The following is a 22,067-nucleotide window of genomic DNA, read 5'->3' as shown; positions in this document are numbered from 1 at the left end:
TCCCTGCAAAGCTTGTATGAGTTGCAGAGATAGTGTATTATATGGCTACTGGCTTCAGTTGGACCTCATCAATTATTATTAACCAATTGGGAGTCCCTGGATGACACTTAAGGTTTATTCAGTGCCAAATGTTCATTGAGCCTCAACCTTGTACTAGATCATTAGTTGCTAGGAATATAAAGATATAGTCGATAAAGTAGTACAGTCTAGTGGGAGAGATGAAAATAAATACTTACAATACAAGGTACACAGAGTATTAAAATAGAAAATAGAGGTGTGCCTAGGTTATTGTTGGGAACAATAACTCTGAGGTTTGGAATATGGAATGGAGCAGGAGATGATAGGAGAAATGGTCAAGGTTTCACAGAGAAAGTGATCAATTAAGAGTTACTAGGTAGAAAAATGGAAGAGGAAGTTTTTTTGTGTGTTTTTTTTTTAAAGGTTATTACATTGCAAAGATGTGAAAAAATTGAAGGAATATATGTTAAGGGGTTGGTTGTAGAGGAAGATGCCTATGAGATATTTGCAGGTTATACAGCTAGAGAGATAGATCAGAGTCAAGTGGTGAGTGAAATGCCTTATAAGCCATGTTGAGAATCAAGGGTGTCACAGGGCCAAATGCTCATAGGGTCTAGATAGATCATCTTAAAGAGTGGGGGTGGTCAGGTATGAAGCAGCTGGTAGTGTTGAAGTTACTCATAATCTGGACATCATAGGCCTTGTTTATAGGCATTTAAATAAGAACTTTTAAAAAGAGTTTAGATTAAAACTAAAATAAAATAGAATTTTCTTTCAGTCAAGTAAACCTGTAAAATACAACCTGCAAGGGCTAGTTGGTATTACCTTCAATGTAAGAGCCCAGCATAGGATGATAAACAAGGAAAGACTGTAAGATAGCATTTCTATAAAAGTACTGTTGAAATATAATTTCAAAGTTGAAGTTGGGCTAGAGATGTGGAGATGAGAATATAAGTGAAAGAGGTTAGTGTGGTAATCTAGGTAAAATGTTCTGGCAAGCCATCAGTGTTAGGTAGCTTACAGTTGTTGGCTACTGTGCGCTTCCTGTTAACCTGCCATCATTGATCATACCTTCTTCCCAACCCCATCTATCATGTCATACTGCGCCCCATCCTCACTCACTGTAATTATCCTAGTCCAGGTTTCTGTGTTGAACAAGTTATTTTATTTTTGTTTTTCTTTTAACAGTTGTTTGTTTTTCTATTAGTATAACTCTCTAGATAGCAGTATAGGTTTGTAGGTGGATCACTGAGTGAGGAGTTTAAGGCTGGAAGCGTTTTATGTGTGTATATATGTGTTTAATTAAATGAAATAAAAGGAAAGGTTATCTGCTGAAAGCGAGGGATTCCAGGGTAAAATGAATAGGACATAGAAAGTGGTGAAGGTCACCAAGATGAGTATGACATTCATTTCTTGGTTAAGAAGCTTTTATCTAAGATTTTTTTAAATGAAAATTTAGGAAAAATAACTGATAATCATAATCTTGATGCTTTTCCTAAGAACAAAAGAGAACTTAGGTGTATTAGGTTTCACTACTATATTGTTTTTAATGAAGATAATTGAGATGATTGGCTATAGTGTTTTAAAAACCACAAGTATTGTTCATGAGATACAGAGATGCAAAAGTAGTGAATTCATAGATTTAAATTATTTTGGAAGTGCCCTATTTATGTTTATTTACTTCACATTAAAGGGGATACTGTGTTAGAAGTATGGTATTAATTTTTGGAGAAGATATGTGTGGCTTTTTTCTTTTTAAAATAGTAACCAGTTGTAAATATATCATTTTACTTGGTTTGTCCCTATGAATTAATTTGCTAAAGTATTGTTAGAAAAGAATATGGAGGAAATAGTAGTTTTGCAAATTAGGTCACATATGTAGTCAACATCTATATTCGATAGAGCTTTATTGTAACAGTAATTGTTCTGTGTAATCTAAAGTAGATGACATTTTTGCCCATTTAAAGGCACTAAAATGAAACTTTATTAATTTGATTTAAGATGAATTGTGTTTAACTTTTTTTCTGTTTGGCAGGCAACCAGATAAACTGGTGGTAGTTTGGACAAGAAGAAGCCGAAGGAAGTCTTCTAAGGTTAGCGTATTTTCTAAATTTCTTACCTAAATATTGAATTCAAATTAGCAAACTGCTCTGGTTCTAGTGTAGAATATTTTAAAACATTACTTGATGTTTCTTTTTTTTTTTTCTTGATTATCTACTGAAAATGGATTGATCAAATGTGGTGATCTTTTAACTGCTTGTTCTTAAAATGGAAGCCAGATACCTGAGTTATGATCTTGGATTTGGTAATTGCTATGGTTTGAATGTGGCCTCTCCAAAAATCAGGTGTTACCAATGTAATTGTATAGGTTGGTGCAAAAGTAATTGCGGTTTAGCCTTAAAAGTAATAGCAAAACTGCAGTTACTTTTGCACCAACCTAATATAAGAAGGTGGGGCCTCTAAGAAGTGATTAGGGTAAGGACTTCTCCCTTATGAATTGAATTAGGCATCCTTATAAAACGGCTTGACAAAGGGAGTTTGTTTCCTTTTTGCGCTTCTGCCGTCTGCCACGTGAGGATGCACTAAGAAGGCCCTCACCAGATGCTGATGCCTTGATCTTGAACTTCCTAGCCCTTACAACTGTGAGAAAATAAATTTTTGCTCCTTATTACTCAGTCTGTGGCATATTGTTACAGCAACAAAAATGGACTGACCTGAACAACATAATAGTTGTGTAATTTCACTGTACTACAGTGTTAAGAACTAATGATTAAACAAATGCCACTTACAAAATTGTGCCTGAGATTAATTTGTTTGGATTACAAGATGACGAAGTTAGGGCACACTTAAGGAGTTATAAGTTATTGGAGTCTGTTGCTGGGTTGCAGAAGAGGAGTTGGATTTTTCAAAGGTTTTAATTTCTTTTTGTTCTGATACTTTTGTTTGTGGGGAGTGGAACAGAATTTTATAATGTTCAATAACAGTTCCACAGATACTTTAAAAATTCTATCCTGGCCAGATTCTGTCCACATGCCTGTAATCCTGGCATTTTGGGAGGCCAAGGCAAGAGGATCACTTGAGGGTAGGAATTTAAGACCAGCCTGGGAAACACAGTGAGACCTGTCTCTGCAAAAACAAAAACAAGTTAGCCAAGTGTGGTGACGCATCAGCTACTCAAGAGGTTGAGGTGGAAGGATCGCCTGAGCCGAGAAGTTTGAGGTTTTAGTGAGCTAGGACTATGCCACTGCATTCCAGCCTGGATGACAGAGTGAGACTGTGTCTCTAAAAAAACAAACAAAATTATGTTCTATAAATAAATATGAGTATATTTTTTATTAGTATACAATGACCACAAGAATGTTAATTGAGGTTGGTTTTTCTACAAGTAGACCTGTATAAAGAAAACTTTATTAGTTTTAACTGAAATTCTACAATTTTCTAAATTGAAATTTTTTTTATTTAGGGCATCTTTTCAAGTTTTTTATTTTTATTGAGCTAAAACATGTGTAATACACAGATCTTAATTTTGTAATTATAAAATTTTTATAATTACATATGTAATTATGTGAGCTAAAATTACATATGTGTAATACACAGATCTTAATTATAAAATTATAAAAATAATTTATATATTTATAAAATATATAATTTTATAATTAAGATCTGTGTATTACACGTATGTAAATTTCAGTAATTAAGATCTGTGTATTACACATAATGAGCTTTGATCAATATGTATGTTTGTATAATTACCTCTTCTGTAAAGATACAGACTGTTTCATCACATTTTTCTTTTGTCCCTCTTCTAGCCAGTTCCCAATCCTCAAAGGTGATCACTGTTTTGATTTACTGTCACCATAGGCTATTGTTGCTTGTTCTTGAATTTCATGTAAAATAGTACAGTAGTACAGTCAGGCTTCTTTTGCTCAATGTAATGTTTTTGAGATTTATTCATGCTGTTTTGTGTTTTGGTAGTTTGTTTATTGCTAAGTAGTATTCCACCAAGTGAACATACTACAATTTGATTATCTCTTCCTCTGTTGATGAACTTTTGTGTTTTTTTCCCCAGTTTTTTTACTCTTGTGAATAAAGCTGCTATAGACATTATTGTACAAGTATCTTTGAGGAAGAATATTTTGAGGAAAGGCATAACCTGGTAACAGGGTAGGTTCATTTTTAACTTAAAAGAAATTGCTGGCTGGGCCCAGTGGCTCACCCCTGTAATCCCAGCACTTTGGGAGGCCAAGGCAGGTGGATCGCCTGAGGTCAGGAGTCTGGGACTAGCCTGACCAACATAGTGAAACCCCATCTCTACTAAAAATACAAAAAATTAGCTGGGCGTGGTGGTGGGCGCCTGTAATCCCAGCTGCTTGGGAGGCTGAGGTAGGAGAATCACTTGAACCTGGGAGGTAGAGGTTGCGGTGAGCCGAGACTGCACCATTGCACTCCAGCCTGGGCAACAAGAGCAAGACTCTGTCTCAAAAAAAAAAAAAAGGAAATTGCTAAGCACTCCTACCAGCAATATAGAAAGCATTCAGTTGCCTCACATCCTGAGCAGCAGCATCTTTAAAGCATACATTTATAGTTTGGGAGCATTATAATTTGAATACGTTCTTACCATTAACATATGAGAAAAGGTTCTAAAAGAAATATAGCATCTGTTTGTCAATATAAGCTTTTGTGGAAAGGATCAATATAAGTTTATCCACTAAGTATAATAGGTGAATATGACTAGACCTATAAATTGTAAAAATAGCCTCTAAATATTTTTAGCTCTCAACAAAAAAACAGTTTATCTCTTTTAATAATTAGCTTGAATGCCACATTCAGGGTTTGAAAAAAAATTAGATAGCAATTATTTCTTAAGAGAAAATGATGAAACATAATTAAATACATTAGATTATAGGTCAATTAAGAATACCCTGGCCAGATGCAATGGTTCATACCTGTAATTCCAGCACTTTGGGAGGCTGAGGCAGGTAGATCACTGGAGCCCAGGAGTTCAAGACCAGCCTGGGTGAAATGGTGAAACCCCATTTCTACAAAAAAAAACAAAAACAAAAAAAAAAAAACCAAAAAAAAACACAACAAACCTATATTTGATGTTTGATATGCTTTTTTATTTCATTGCATTTACATTGAAAACCCTGAAAGTCAAATAACTTCTCTGTTGGGTCCAGATTCTTTTTTATATTGTTTTAAACATTGTTTGAATCCAGAATGCAAACATAAGAGGCTACAGGTTAATTTTATCAGAATATAATATTTTCTAGAAGAAATTACGTCTTATTGGATAAATTTTCCATTTGTAATGCTCCTAATATTTTAAAATCTTTCCTGAATACTTTAGAATCATTATGCTTGCTCTTGAAATATAGATGTACTTCTTGTGAAGAGTTAGCATGATGCAGTATGTTCATATATTTCTGAAAATGCTGTTTTAGGCTGAGTGTGGTGGTTCATGCCTGTAATCCCAGCACTTTGGGAGGCCAAGGCAGGTGGATCACCTGAGGTCAGGAGTTTGAGACCAGCCTGACCAACATGGTGAAACCCCATCTCTACTACAAATACCAAATTAGCTGGCTGTGGTGGCACATGCTTGTAATCCCAGGTACTGAGGAGGCCAAGGCAAGAGAATAGCTTGAACCCGGGTGGTGGAGGTTGCAATGAGCCGAAATTATGCCATCACACTCCGGCCTGGGCATCAAAAGTGAAACTTTATCTCAAAAAAAAAAAGGAAAAGAAAAGAAAATGCCTTTTTATAAATTGTACATAATAAGCTAAATAGGGAAATAAAAATGAGTTCTAGAAACTATGAAGGAACTGATTATATTATTGTAAAAGTTAAGCAACTTAAAAAAAAAAATCTTGAGAACAAGATCCATGACATTCAGAATTATTGAAAACCATTTGTTTTCAGCTGCTAAGTTAGCTATCAGTTACATTAAATCTAAAGACTAGAACCACTTTTTATTCTGAAAGCTCTTTCTGGTTTCTGATGCTTTTCCTTTAAAATATACATTGCTTAGGAGGCTGAGGCAGGAGAATTGCCTGAACCCAGGAGGCGGAGGTTGCGGTGAGCCGAGATCGTGCCATTGCACTCCAGCCTGGGTAACAAGAGCGAAACTCCGTCTCAAAAAAAAAAAAAAAAAAAAAAAAAAAAAAATATATATATATATATATATATATATATATATATATACATTGCTTGCTGTAGCAATCGTACTATGTGAGTACCATTGAACTCACATAGGAGGAACAAATCTTTGCAACTATTGGTCAGAAAATATATATATATATAGTTTAAGATAGGATCTTACTCATTGCCCAAGCTAGAGTGCAGTGGTATGATCACAACACTGCAGCTTCAACCTCCCTGGGCTCAGGTGATCCTCCAGCCTCAGCTTCCCAGTCAGCTCAGGAGGCATGCACCATCATGCTCGGCTAATTTTTGTTTTTTTGCAGAAATGGGGTATATGGGGACCAGAATAATGTATCCTAATTTCTTCTACCATTAGCTCTACTAAGATATTGGCAAATGATTAAATAATCTGAAATAATCTGCCCTTCCTAACTATACTAAGGAGCCAAATGGCTGTACATGTATTCCAGTTCCTACTTATTTTACAGGGAAATCCTTTCTGTTACTCAGAATGAAAACTGATCGGGGTTCTTGTAGTGCTGATGTTTGCCAATATGGTGTGCTTGTTCTTTTTTTTTTTGAGATGAAGTCTTGCTCTGTTGCCTAGGCTGGAGTGCAGTGGAGTGATCTTGGCTCACTGTAACCTCTACCTCCTGGGCTCATGTGATTCTCCTTCCTCAGCCTCCCAAGTAGCTGGGATTAACAGGCACCCACCATCATGCCTGGCCAATTTTTGTATTTTTAGTAGAGGCAGGGTTTCACCATGTTGGCCAGACTGGGTCTCAAACTCTTGACCTCAAGTGATCCACCTGACTCAGCCTCCCAAAGTGCTGGAATTATAGGTGTGAGCCACCGTGCATGGCCAGTGGTGTGCTTTTTCCTATATCAACCTCTTAAAAACCTAAATTAATGTCTCTGTGGGTGAGTACAATTAGATGTTTATTGCCATAACTGTTTCCAGAAAATGTTTGTTTCTGGTTATCGGTACTAGACTTGTCTTTCATTTTCTAGCTTCAGATTCTTAAATTACCGCGGTTTGAGGTAGAAGTTGTAGTAAATTCTTAGAAAATAGTAACACTATTTTTCTGTCATGTTTGCCACTTTATGTCCTTGGTTTCTTCTCTGGTAAAGCTTACTGATCCCCTGTTTTCTACTAGTACAGTTGTCCCTAGGTATACATGGGTGATTGGTTCCAGGACCCCTGTATATACTGAAATCTGCATGTGAAGTCCTGAAGTTGGCCTTGTGGAACTTGCATATATGAACAGTCAGCCCTCCACATATGGAGGTTTTGCATCTTCCACACACTGTTTTTGATCTGCATTTGGTTGAAAAAAATCTGCATATAAGTGGAACTGTGCAGTTCAAACCTGTGTTGTTCAAAGGTCAATTGTATATAATAATTATCTAAATGATAGAAAGCTGGCCCTGACTGTACTCATTGTCAGCTATTTAGCCAGACTAATTGATACTGTTATAGTGTCTTAACTCAGCCAGGCTGTACAGCTCCAGAAAGAATATCAAAAAACCAGAACTCGGTTGGGCCTTTTTGTTGGAAGGCCCAACAAAAAGAATAGAATGGTTAAGAAAGTAGCAGTAAACTAGCAACTTAGGAACTAGTGTACTTATGTCTCCTTTTATTAATCATAATAAAAAGATTTTAGTTTGTTAAGCAGATTGTATTTTTGTTTGTTCAGCAGTTGTCTAATTATTATTCCCTGATCCAAGACTGAGGATTTAGAGGATAAAGCTTTAGGATACCTGAGGAAATTATCTGAAACTACCATCTCCTAACTCTGCGCAGTTGTTAGAAGGTCTCCACATTCCCTGTTTTTTCCGACTTTTGATCTATGTGTCAAACACAGAAATATTAAGTCCTAAGGGATAGAAGAGTATTTTCTTGACTACTGTGCAAATCAGGGATAGAGCAGTGCATGATATGGGTTAGGTGAAGAACTCTGAGTCACAGAGTCTGGGTTCTCCTCCTGGTTGCTAGTATGAGTTCATGCAAACCATTTACTCTTTGCTTGCTTCAATTTCCTTATCCAGATTTGAATTAGATCTAAGGATATCTTCAGGTCTGAAAATCTGATGGGTATTTTTCATTGAGAATTTTATAAATATCCTGTCTTTTCTACTGTGGATGATTAGAAAGGTTTAGTGATTATACACTTTTTCTTGTATTTTTATTGCATGGGGAAACTATGAAAATTTAATTATGGGAAGCTTGAAGAGACCAGAAAAATATCTTGATTAACCATAAGAGTTGAGGTTGTTATAAGTTTTCAGAATCAAGTATGTAGAGTGGAGTTTTGATTGATTATCTAGGTTGCACAGAAATTTACTTTTCAAAATGGAGATTGTTTACTTTGTGGAGTTTTTGTTTCAGGTCTCTCAGCAGACATGGAAATTGGCAGGGGACTAGAGGAATCTCTGGAGAGATGTTTTTTAATCAAGAAAACTTTGTTCTGTACCTTTCACTATGGTATGCTAAGTCTCGTGATGAGTCTCTACTTTCATCTCTGTACCTGAAGTTTTGTGATAGGGTGGCAATAGAAACAGAATAGAGGGATAATTATTGATAATTTATAGGTTGGATTTGGTGTACGCTGTTAAACCGGTATCTTCTGCTGGCATTTTAACTAGTAAGATGTGATAAGATTTGCGTAGACCTAAGTTTACCTAATCTTGATCCCTTCTCAGTTCCTTGGCCCAGGTTCAAATCCAAATTCTGCTCTTACTTTCTGTGTGATCTTGGGCAAGTTTGTCCTTCAGTTTCCCAGTCTGTTAAATCTGCTGCCTGACTTGCATCTGCATTCATATGCTCTAACTTCTTTTTCTGTCATTATGGAAGAATGGTCTGTGCTGCCAGGAAAGATCAGTCTGTCTCATCGTATACTGTTAAGGACATTACTCTAGCAATTCTCCCTTCTCTCTTCTGCATCATTAAATATTCCCTCTCAACGGAATATTTCCCATCAGCATAAATATTTTTCTCTCTCAAAATTCTCTTCTGCCACTGTTTTCCCCTCTAGTGCCAACCTGTTTCTTTTCCTTTCAGCAAAACACCTCAAAGGAATTGAGTATATTTGCTCTCTTCAATTTCTTTCCTCCCATTCTTTATTAAATTCATTCCAGTCAGGTCTTTGTTCTCATCACTTTACTGAAACTGCTCTTGTAAAGTTATTAATGGCTTCTCGACCTCTTACTCCTGGGCTCAAGCTGTCCTCCCACCTCAGACTCCTGAGTAGCTGGGATTCCAGGGATCAGCCACTTTACCTGGCCTTATTAATGGCTTCTCCTTTGTTAAACCCAGTGACCATTTTTCAGGCCTCATTCTATTTGACTTGTCATCAACATTTGGCACAGGTGATTGTTCTCTTCTTGAAACATTCTTATCACTAGCCTTCCAGGATACCACACACTTTTCTTTTGCCTCAGCTGATGGGCCTTTGCTGGCTTCTTCATTTTCTTGACTTGTTTAATGTTGTGCTCTGAGGCTTAGTCTTTGGATCTTTATATTCTTTATCTGTACTCACTCCCTCGGTATTATCTGTATTCTTAAACTTTAAAGTATTACCTATTTACATACTATCCTCAAATTTGCAGCTCCAGACACATAATCCACTTGCCTATTTGAACATCCACCCTTGAATATCTAATAGGCAACTCATATTTAATGTGTTTGAAACTGAGCTTCTGAACTTATTTCCCAAACTTGTCCTTCCTACAGTCCTGCCTCCTCTCTGTTAATAGTAATTCTTTTCTTCTAGTTACTAAAAGATAAAAACCTTAGAATCAGCCTTGGCTACATTCTCTGTCTTTTACAATTAGACAGCACACCTTGTGGACTTTAGCTAGAAATTATAAAAAGATTCCCAGAATCTGGCCACTTTGTACCACTTTTCTAGCACCCCAAGCCAAGTAATCATCACATCTTCCTTGGATTCTTGCAGTAGCTTCTTAATTGATCTATTTTTCTCTTATGTTTGCAGCCGGTTCTTAAAACATTAGCCAATATGAGTCTGTTGAAACATAACTTCGATTGTCACTACTCTGCTTAAAACCCTCCAGTGGCTTCCTATTTCACTCAAAATATAAGCCAGTATCTTTGCAATGACCTACCAGAGCCTTATGTAATTGGACCCTCCTTTATTTCTCTGGCCTTGTGTCCTACTACTCTCTTGACCACTCTGTTCCAGCCACATTGCCCTCTTTGTTATTTAATGCCTCTGCACCTTTCCAGTTGCTGTTTTTTTCTCCATAGAAAGCTCTTTTCATGTATTTACATGTCGATTTCTTTACCTTTTTTTGGCCTTCTCTCAAGTGTCATCTTCCAATGAAGTCTTCTCTGATCACCCTATTGAAAAATATTACCTTTTCTTACTCCCCATTCTTCTTTCTTTTTCCTTTCACCACAGCACTTACCTCTACCTAACATATCTTGTGTTTTGCTTAATTGCTTTGTTTGTGTTTCTTCCTACTATGCTGTAAGCTCCCCCAAACAGATTGTTTTTCATTCCTCCAGGGCCTAGATCAGTGCTTAGCAGATAGTGGCACTGTTCTAGGCCCTGAGTGAATGAGTGAATGAATGAGTGAATGAATGAGTAGTAGAAGAAAATCATAGGGTTCTTATGTAGATTAAATGAGTTTAACATAAGTAAATTCTTAAGACATGGACTGACACATAGAAAGTACTCTATAAGTGTTAGCTTTTATTGTAATTTTCATAGCATGTCCTGTAGCCAATTGGGGTAAAGACTTAGTTGAGTTGAGATGTCTTGGCATACCATCTTCCATTATCTCAGCTTTGACTGGAAATGCCACACAGGAAGAACTATGGTGGTGACCCCCATGTTTTGGGGGGGTGGAGGTTCCTTAGGGAAGCTTGATAATCAAGATTTATAAGGAAAAAAAATCTAATATTATCAGTACTAGGAATATTACCTGAAAAAACTGATGCTGTTCTTTACCTGCCCCAAATAAACATTACAGTTTAATGGGAAATGAACTTTAAAGTTATACAATTAGTTTTTTCTTTTAAAGTATGAATTTGCCTTAAAGTTCCTAGTCCACAAAAATAATTTTAAAAATATCTCTTCTAATAAAATAATTTATCTAATCAGATAGTAGCTTTTGAAAATATGATACATCATGTTTTCATCATTTTTGCATCTTCTGTGTATATGAGGGAGTAAAGATTTGTTTACAGATAGTAATCTGTAGCTGTCATATGATAGAACTATCTTGGCCCAAGCTTAATGATTGAAAAGTTTTATTTGATTAATCATTTTTGTTTCAGGGATACTGCAGATCTAATGAATAATTACATAGGGTCAGTATGCCATTGTAAATTATTAACATTGCGTTTCCTATACTTCATATTGAAAGTATCATTTTTATTCTGGTAGGCACATAGCTGGCAACCTGGAATAAAAAATCCATATCGTGGTGTTGTTGTGTGGCCTGTTCCTGAAAACATTGAAATCACTGTAACACTTTTTAAGGTAAGTTCCATTTTTATAGGCTATAGAATCTATTATATAACCAGGGTTCCAAATGACAGAATATTTCTGTGTTCATTGTTCTATACATTTGTGTGCAATCTGGTACCTACTGTGCATTATTTTTAGGGACATAGCAATTTATAACAAATGCAAAGGCATCATAGGATTTCATGGTCTATAAAGTCTGAATAATTTGGGGATCTTTTTGAACTTGTTATAGTTAAGACCAGCTGAGATACTTCTTTTACCACTCTCTACATTATACCCACAGGAAACTATAAAATACCTTCCCTGTGGAAAGCTGAAGAGTATGAAAATTCTGAATCCTGACCTTCATTTTGTTAGCCTTGTTTGATAAAAAAGATGCTTTAAAATTAGTATATGATAAATATCTTATTAATGTTAACATAACAAGATATGTTTTAAATTGATATTTGGTAAGTATTTTATTGACATTAATATTTTAAAGTATTGCAGCTTAAAGGCAAAATGTGGTTGTAAATTCAAAGTGCAGATCTAAAAACATAAAAACATAGTTGTTCATATACCCTCTTTCCTATTTCATATGTATTTTCTCTTGAAAGTCTTCCATATGTCTTGAAACATTATAAAGTAGTCCCTACATATGGTAATTAAGCACTAGAATATTTACTTTCCTAACCAACTCCTTTCCTGCTCCATAAAAAGTTGGGGACAGGTATATACCAGTTTTAGCCTTTTGGAAGGTGGTGGAGTTAGAAAACAAATGCTTTTTTTCTTCTTTGAGTCATGTAAGTTGTGTTGAGGCTACTTTTATAGTAGTATGTAGCAGGGGAGAGGTCATCTTATTAAGCGTAATTTAGTAACTGAAAATTTGTGAAAATCTGCTAAATATTTTGGGATGTGAAATTAAAATAGACCAAATGATATGGCTTAGAGTATGACATCATTGTGTAAATAGTACTTTTGATTTTGCGAAACAATATATTAATTTAGTCAGAAAGTACTTCAGAGTTCAATAGAACAAAACAATATGATGAATATTAATGTACTGACCCATAAATGGAATACTAATTTTAAATGTTCTGTATTTCATATATATTTTATTAATGATTCTTGACATTATATGTATTTTATAGTTTTGATATTACTGTTATTGACATTATAACATTACTTGATTATGCCTGTCAGTTGTATACCATTCTTGATTTATTCAGGGAGAAATAGAAATGAGACAGTAACTGCTGTCCCTTTTTTTCAATATAGTCAGAACCACTCTATTGCCCCCCCTCCTTTTTTTTTTTTTTTTTTTTTTTTTGGAGTCAGAGTCTCCGTTTGTCACCAGGTGCCAGCCGGCTGGTGGAGTGCAGTGGCGCAATCCTGGCTCACTGCAACCTCCGCCTCTCGGGTTCAAGCAATTCTCCTGCCTCAGCCTCCCGTCTGTTGACGTTTTAACGAGCTATCCTAAGAGCCAGTTATTAAGCCCCTCCTATCCACTTTTATCCTACTGGAATGATGCACTAGTCTTGGTAGTTAAGAGCAACCTCTCTGGTGTCAGAAGAATCTTTATATGCATTATTAGTTCATTTAATTTTCACTACTCTAAGGTTTTGTAATGATTCTCATTTTACTGATAAGGAAACTGAGACTAGAGAGGAAAGTAACTTGTCCAAATAGACTATGATTTAGCCCTATTCATTTCTCTACACTGTACTGCCTACTCTGTAATAAAAAGAGTTGTGAATATTGATTACAACATAACATCTCTAACGTACTTGAGGAAGACTTTTAAGTAATTTCTTGAGTATTTTGTTTTAGTCCATATTGGCAAAGTAAATGAATGGACTTAGTTATAACAACTTTTTAACAAAATGGAGATAGAGAATGAGGGGCTAGAATAGAGCTGATAGATAGCCTCCACCTTGTGTTTTGGGAAAGGATCTGCATTGACTGAGTGATTCTGAGTTGAAAGTGGCTGTTGAAATGTGTTACTTGGAGGATTAGGAGATAAGTGAGGTTTTCAAGTACTGATGAGAATGTTCAGCATATCCTTATCTTTGAATTTTTAGACTTGGAGTGTTAGTATGTAGAAAAAAACCCAAACACCCCTTCCTCTCAGTCTGCTGTATGAAATGTTTCTGTACAATTGTGCTATTGAGGCAACCTTGTGACCATTTTCAATATTTAAATGAGTAGTATATTTAATCTTCCTGATTCCTTTAATCCTCTCAGAATTCTTAAAGAAAAGCAGGAAAGTAAAACAGAACAAAATGGAACAAACTTTTCATTTGTTCGTGGTAATTTTTGAATCTTGTTTTTGAACAACACATAAAATATTCAGATGAAAAACTTAATATTTCCTCTCTTTCTAAAACTTGTATTAAATCTCATAATTCACTTAATCTTGAAATTTGTAAATAGGAAAGGACTGCTCTGAACCCTTTTTCTCCTTAGTAAGTAGCATACACAGAGGTACGCTTATAGAGAAGGTGAAAGTTATCAATATGCTTCATTTTTCTGTGATTTAACCAAAAATTAATTTCTTTAGCCTGCTTTTGAGATTTGAGTTAAATTGAAAATAGCTGTTTTTAGTAAATTTTTTTTAAAGCCCTTTAGGATTTTGAAAAGGAAAATGGCTCTTCAAGCTATTTTTAATTTTTCTTTTTAGTACAGTGCTAAGAAAGGAGACAGTAGAGGGAGAGTAGGATATTAAAAAAAAGCTTGATTGATTCATGCTAGAAGCAATTCTCATTACAAATGTTTTTGTCTGGTCAGTAATGTAGTTAATTATGTAGAGATACCATTTTTAAGTGTCTTGAAAATGAGCATCCTTGCTACTGCTTTTACGTCATTTTACTGACTTGGCCCTATCAGATGTGCTTCTTGGTCTCATTAAAATTATTCTTTGGTAAAAATTCTTTTAGGGGTAATATATTATCTGTGCTTTTAAAAATATTTCATTTGCTTTAAAAGTTAATGTATTATGTATATGATGTTGTTAAATGTTTATTAATTTATAAGATATATATTCATTACTTCATTAATTCAATATTCTTGAGAGCCTTGTTATGTGCCAGGTACTGTTCTAGATCCTGGGGGCACAGTGGCTACACTGAACCAACAAAGTAGGTAAAAGTCAGACAGACCTGGAGCAGCAACATAGCTTAAACACTTACTAGTTGTGCACTGTGGGAGGTTGAGGTTGCATGCCTTAGGTTTGAGGTTTCTGCTCTGTTAAATGGGAATGAAGATAGTACCTACCTCATAAGTTGCTTTGAGGAGTAAAACACTTAGCATAAGAACTGGGACATGGTGAGTGCTCAGTAAATATTTTATATCATTAATTTGATACTAACTGTGCTGGAGCTATGCTCCTTTCCTCAAAATACAAAATGATAGGAGAGGGATAGGCAGGGAGAATGGTATGATGTCTCCTCTGCATTGCATCACACTTTATTACTTGGTCTCTCAGGTAGTATTCTCTGTGCCCTAAGTACATCATGGAAAAGTTCTTTCAACCTCTATTTATTATAATTTTTCTCCATAAACCCACTTTAGGGGCAGAGCCAGCTGAGGAAACAAATATTAAGTATAGTTTTCCACTTTCCTTTTCCTTCTATCCTTTCCCTGTCTACCAGCACCAAAGAAATATCTTTTGGCAGGTTTTTATCCTACCTATATGAATTTACTCATAAAAATAGTGGCTTCAGTACAGCTCAGACTCAGCCAGCTGCTATGTTATTATACTAGAAAATGAGTAAACAAACATAACGAAGTAACTAAGGAGTTTGGAATTTATCTAATAAGTTGTAAGAGTTGTTGAAGAAATCTGAGATGGTACTAACGTGGTCAGAACTGTTGTTTGGGAAAATTAATCTGTGTGCAAGATTGAATGGAGGTCAGAGAGACTGACTGAGAGAATGCTGCAATCACTTTCATCTTGAGCTAGCCTAGGTACGAACTCAACTATGGCAATAGAAATAGAAGATCATTAATAGACCAAAGTGGAACCAATCATTGATAGACATTTCTCTGTGAAAAACATAGGACCTGAGATCAGTAGGGAAATACCAGGGCCCATCTCCCAGCTGTGTATGCTCAATCTTAGACTGCGATGTTGAGCCAAAAGCATGCTTTATGTAGATATTCTCTTATTCTCTTAATACCTCCATTCCTACCTCACCTCTGTTACATGGAATGAACTTGAGTAAGTTAAATGTGCATATAAAGTGACCCCGCTACTTTTCTCTCTGTTTCTTATACTTTGTTGCCTTTTGTCTTTACTTATTCTCAAATCTGTGGAAATCCTATATAATCCCACCCAGCCCAGATGTTTTCTCTCTCATGAAGTTCTTCTTGTTTATTTTTGTAAGAAGTAGTGTGTCATTTTCCTCTGGTAAAACCTTTATTTCTTTCATCATAAATTTATTTGGATTTAAAACTACTGTGTTTTTCTTTGAAGGCAAGGACAACTGTCTTGGAATCCATGAAACATCTCTATAATCCCTTATATACTAAGTCCCCAATACATATTTCTCAAATAATGCTTGCAAAAGTGTGCTTCATTTAAAAAAAAAAAAAAAAAAGATTGCCTTTGGTTGTAGGATCCATTACCCTTTCTCAGGTTTCTAAGGCATTTCTAGGGTTAATGAGGGAGAGATAAGAGGAAGGACAGCAGTAGCTCTGCTGATTTGTTATTTGTCTAGATTATCAAGTACCTTTCAGTGCTTTGAAATTCCAGCTGTTTATTTAACCTCTGCACTAAAGAAAACTTTGCCGCTAGTGGTACTTTAAGTTACCTATAGGTATAAAAACAAAGGCAGGGCTTTATGTTAGCATTTAATGTCTTAATAAAATGCCTCTTAATAGTTCATTTACTGGTTTAATCTATCTCTGATTAGGTTTATTTTTATTTTAGCATAGATGCAATCATGGGAGATAGTGTTACACATCAACACAAATAAAATAGAGGACTCCTTAACATTAAATAATGATTTTAATTTAGATAACTTATGGAAGTATCATAAGAGTAGAGTATGGCCAGGCACAGTGGCCTACAATCCCAACACTTTGGGAGGTCAAGGTAGGGGGATTGCTTGAGCCAAGGAGTTAAAGACAAGCCTGGGCAACATGGTGAATCTCTGCAAAAATTTTTTAAAAAAAGACCAGGTGTGGTGGCTCACACCTGTAATCCCAGCACTGTGGGAGGCCGAGGCAGGCAGATTGCTTTAGCTCAGGAGTTCAAGACCAACCTGGGAAACATGACAAAACCCTGTCTTTTCTGAAAATTCAAAAAATTAGCTGGGCACAGTGGTGTGTGCCTGTAGTCCCAGCTACTCTGGAGGCTGAGGTGGGGAGGATTGCTTGAACCCAGGAGGTGGAGGTTGCAATGAGCCAAAATCACACCCCTGAACTCCAGCCGGGATAGCAGAGCAAGACTGTCTCAAAAAAAAAAAAAAAACAAGACTAAGAAAACCGCTCAAAACCATATATTTATATGGAAATTAAACATGCTGCTCTGGAATGACTTTTGGGGAAATAACGAAATTAAGGCAGACATCAACAAGTTATTTGAAAGTAATGAGAACAATGATAACACACACCAGAATCACTGAGACACAACTTAGGCAGTGTTAAGAGGGAAATTCAAAGCACTAATTGCCCATATCAAAGAGTTAGAAAAACTTCAAATTAACAACCCAACATCACAACTGAAAGAATTAGAGAAGCAAGGACAAATCAACTCCAAAGCTAGCAGAAGATAAGAAATAACCAAAATCAGAGCTGAACTGAAGGAATTAGAAAATTAAAACCCATTCAAAGATCAATGAATTCAGGAGTTGCTTTTTTTAAAAAAATTAAGATTGATATGCCGCTAGCTACACTAATAAAAATGAAAAGAGAGAAGACCCAAATAAACACAATTAGAAATGATGAAGGGGCTGTTAACACAGACCTCACAGAAATGAAAATAACCATCAGAAACTACTATGAACACCTCTTTGCACACAAACTAGAAAACCTGGAAGAGATGGATAAATTCCTGGACACATACACCCTCTCAAGAGTAAACCAGGAAGGAATTGATTTCCTGAACAGACCAATAACGATCTTCAAAATTGAATCAGTAATAGCCTACCAACCAGGAAAAGCCCAGGACCAGATGAATTCCCAGCCCAATTCTACCAGATGTACAAAGGATAGCTGGTACTATTCCTACCGAAACTATTCTAAAAAATTGAGGGGAGGAACTCCTTCCCGACTCATTCTATGAGGTCAGCATCATTCTAATAACAAAACCTGGCAGAGACACAACAGAAGAAAACTTCAGGCCAATATCCTTGATGAACATTGATGCAGAAATCCTCAACAAAATACTGGCAAACTGATTCTAGCAGCACATCAAAAAGCTAATCTACCATGTTCAAGTAGGCTTCATCCTCAGTATGCAAAATTGATTCAACATACACAAATCAATAAACGTGATTCACTACATAAATAGAACTAAAGATAAAAACCACATGATTATCTCAATAGATGCAGAAAAGGCTTTTTGATAAAATTCAACATCTCTTTGTGTTAAATACTCTTAAAACTAGGTATTGAAGGAATATATCTCAAAATAATAGCTGTTGATGACAAACCCACAGCCAACATCATACTGAATGGGCAAAAGCTGGAAGCATTCCCCTTGAAAACTGGCACAAGACAATAATGTCCTCTCTCACCACTCCTGTTCAACATAGTGTTCTGGAAATCCTGGCCAGACCAATCAGGCAAGAGAAAGAAATAAAAAGCACCCAAATAGGAAGAGAGGAAGTCAGATTATCCCTGTTTGTCGATGACATGATCCTAAACTAAAAAACCTCATAGTCTCAGCCCAGAAGCCCCTGCAGCTGATAAATAACTTCAGCAAAGTCTTGGGATACAAAATGAATGTATAAACATCACTAACATTCCTGTTCAACAATGAAAGCCAAGCCGAGAGCCAAATGAGGAACACAATCCCATTCACAATGCCCACTAAATAATAAAATACCTAGGAATACAGCTAACCAGGGAGATGAAAGATCTCTATAATAAAAACTGTAAAACACTGCTCAAAGAAATGAGAGGTGACACAAACAAATGGAGAAACACACCAGTGCTTATGGATAGGAAAAATAAATATCATTAAAATGCCATATTGCCCAAAGCAATTTATAGATTCAATGCTATTCCTATCAAATTACCAGTGACATTCTTTACAGAACTAGAAAAACCTATTTTAAAATTCATATGAAACCAAAAAAGAGCCTGAATAGCCAAGGCAATTCTAAGCAAAAAGAACAAAGCTGGAAGCATCATGCTACCTGATTCTAAACTATACTGCAGGGCTATAGTAACCAAAACAGCATGGTACTGGTGGTACAAAAACAGGCACAAAAACTAATGGAATAGAATAGAGAGTCCAGAAACAAGGCCACACACCTGCAACTGTCTGATCTTTGACAAAGCTGACAAAAACAAGCAATGAGGCAAAGATTCCCTATTTAATAAATGGTGCTGGAATAACTGGCTAGCCATATGCAGAAGACCGAAGCTGAACCTCTTTCTTATACCATATACAAAAAACAACTCAAGATTAATTGAAGACTTAAATGTAAAACTCAAAACGATAGAAACCCTGAAGGACAACCTAGGCAATACCTTTCTGGCCATAGGAACTGGCAAAGATTTCATGACAAAGACACCAAAAGCAATTGCAAGAAAAGCAAAAATTGACGTGAGATCTAATTATACAAGAGCTTCTGCACAGCAAAATAAACTATCAACAGAGTAAACAGACACCCTACAAAATGGGAGAAAATATTTGCAAACTATGCATCTGACAAAGATCTAATATCCAGCATCTATAAGAAACTTAAATTTACAAGAAAAAGAAACCAACAACAAAACAACCCCATTAAAAAGTGGGCAAAGGACATGAACAAACATTTCAAAAGACATACATGTAGCCAACAAACATCTGAAAAAAAATTCAACATCAGTGATTAGAGAAATACAAATCAAAATCACAGGATAGCACCTCACACCAGTCTTGGAGTGGCTATTATTAAAAAGTCAAAAAATAACATGCTGGCAAGGTTTTGGAGAAAAGGGAACACTTATACACTGATGGTAGGGTTGTAAATTAATTCAATCATTGTGGAAAACAGCATGGCAATTTCTCAAAGAGCTAATGGCAGAAAGACCTTTTAACCCAGCAATCCCATTACTGGATATGTACCCAGAGGACTACAGATCATTCTGCCATAAAGAAACATGCATGCATAAACTCACTGCAGCACTATTCACAGTAGCAGACATGGAATAAATCTAAATGCCCATCAGTGACGGACTGAATAAAGAAAACGTTATTTATGTATACCATGGAATACTATGCAGCCATAAAAAGGAATGAAATAATGTCTCTTGCTGGAACATGGTTGGAACTGGAGGCTATTATCCTTAACAAACAAACACAGGGAAAGAAAACCAAATACTGCATGTTCTCAGTTATAAGTGGGAGCTAAGTGATGAAAACTCATGAACACAAAGAAGGGAACAACAGACACTGCAGCCTATTGGAAGTTTGAGGGTCAAGGGTGAGAGGAGGGAGAGGAGCAGAAAAGAATAACTATTGGGTACTAGGATTCATAGCTAGGTGAGGAAATAATCTGTGCAGCAAATTTCTGTGCCATGAGTTTACCTGAGTAACAAACCTGTACATATACACCCAAACCTAAAATAAAAGTTGGAAAAATTATAATAAAAATAATGCAAAAAAAAAAAAGTAGAGTATTCTGCCTCTCCATTTTTAAAAGCTAGTAAAAGCTAAAAACAAGGCTATTTGTATTTTCTTAATTAGATTTATTGGACTAAAGACATGTATTTCAATTCAATTTCATGTTTTGCTTTTGTTACAGGATCCTCATGCAGAGGAATTTGAAGACAAAGAGTGGACATTTGTCATAGAAAATGTAAGCTAATGGCAAATTCCTTCATCTTTCACATTTTCAACTTTATATATGCATTTTTAAGGTACATTGGCATTTTGGTGGTAGGAAAAATGTTGCCTTATGAAAATTAAATAGTGATTTGTAGCTTTTAGAATTGTTTTTAGTGAAATGATAGCCAATAACAAAATTATTTGTAAGAAATGCTTTTATTAACACTGTATCTAATACCAAATTATATGTTTGTGTGTGTGTGTGTGTGTGTGTGTGTGTGTGTGTGTATTCTGTTTGGGTTTAAGGGCAAGCCCATGTCTTAGTCATCTTTTTATCTGTTCAGCATCTAGCATAGTGCTCATCACGTAGCAGATGCTCATCTTAACATTTGTTGGATGAAATCACGAATAACCTTTGAAATCTTTAAAAATAAAGTATGTGGGCTGAGTGTGGTGGCTCACACCTGTAATCCCAGCACTTTGGGAGGCTGAGGCAGGCAGATCGCCTGAGGTTCAGGAGTTCGAGACCAGCCTGGCCAACGTGGTAAAACCTTGTCTGTACTAAAATACAAAAATTAGCCAGGCGTGATGGTGAGCGCCTGTAGTCCCAACTACTGGGGAGGCTGAGGCAGGAGAATCGCTTGAATCTGGCAGGCAGAGGTTGCAGTTAGCCGAGATTGTGCCATTGCACTCCAACCTGGATGACAAGAGCGAGACTCTGTCTAAAAATTAAAAAAAAGTGTGTACTTTAACTCTTTATTTGGGTTGAGAGATCCTAGATTGGTACCTTAATAATCATCTTATTTTTGGAATCCCAAGTGACTAGCAGGCATATAGTAGGTGTTCAGTAAATGTTTACATACTTGGAATTAAGGAAGACAGGCCATCCAAATATAGTAATTAATAATGTAGGCTTGGAATTCTTGAAAAATCTGTCAGATAAGGGAGTGGACATAGGATGAAATAGAAAATACGAGAGAAGAAATAACATTCCTTCTCTCCAAACATTTATTAATATATTATATTCACAGAAATCTATTGATAATAATATAGATGGCAGGAGTCAAATAGACCTGATTTCCAGTCCTAGCTCTTCTACTTACAAGCTCTGTGATCATGAGGAAGTTTCATAAATTCTCAGTCATAAAATTATAGGGTTGCATGAAGATTAAATAATTTTCAGTGAATAGCTTTTACCATTGCAGTCATTATGACTCTTCATCATCATAATTGTTAAAGTTTTAAAATGTATTTATAACAGGCTTATCACATGCTTTGTGTCATATTCTTCCTTTCTATGCCTGACTTTGTTATAAATCTCAGTGACAAAAGGAACTTTTTGTTTTTTCCCAGCAGTAATTGGGTCATTTTTAGGACTAAAGAGCTGAGAAGTTTAGTAGTGAGATCAAGTCCATTATAGATTTATTTTTATATTATAAAGTTATGAGAC

At 35.8% G+C, this 22,067-nt stretch overlaps 1 protein-coding gene across 15 annotated transcripts in view; it reads left to right on the top strand.

Annotated features, from left to right (window-relative positions):
- The window catches only part of EHBP1 (EH domain binding protein 1), a 336,986-nt gene that overhangs the window by 63,692 nt on the left and 251,227 nt on the right, over positions 1-22,067 (top strand). For all 15 annotated transcript variants that reach the window (XM_032291989.1, XM_032292002.1, XM_032291990.1 and 12 more), the window contains exons 3-5: positions 2,054-2,111; positions 11,572-11,667; positions 20,595-20,648. In XM_032291989.1, the coding sequence (XP_032147880.1) occupies positions 2,054-2,111; positions 11,572-11,667; positions 20,595-20,648 (208 nt within the window). The remainder of the gene's footprint in view (positions 1-2,053; positions 2,112-11,571; positions 11,668-20,594; positions 20,649-22,067) is intronic.

Source organism: Sapajus apella, unplaced genomic scaffold (genome assembly GCF_009761245.1).
Source record: "Sapajus apella isolate SASKATOON/1434 unplaced genomic scaffold, GSC_monkey_1.0 scaffold26, whole genome shotgun sequence".
In the NCBI taxonomy this organism is placed as follows: Eukaryota; Metazoa; Chordata; class Mammalia; order Primates; family Cebidae; genus Sapajus; species Sapajus apella.
Note: the sequence above shows the minus strand (reverse complement) of the source record. Positions and strands in the feature narration are given on the sequence as shown.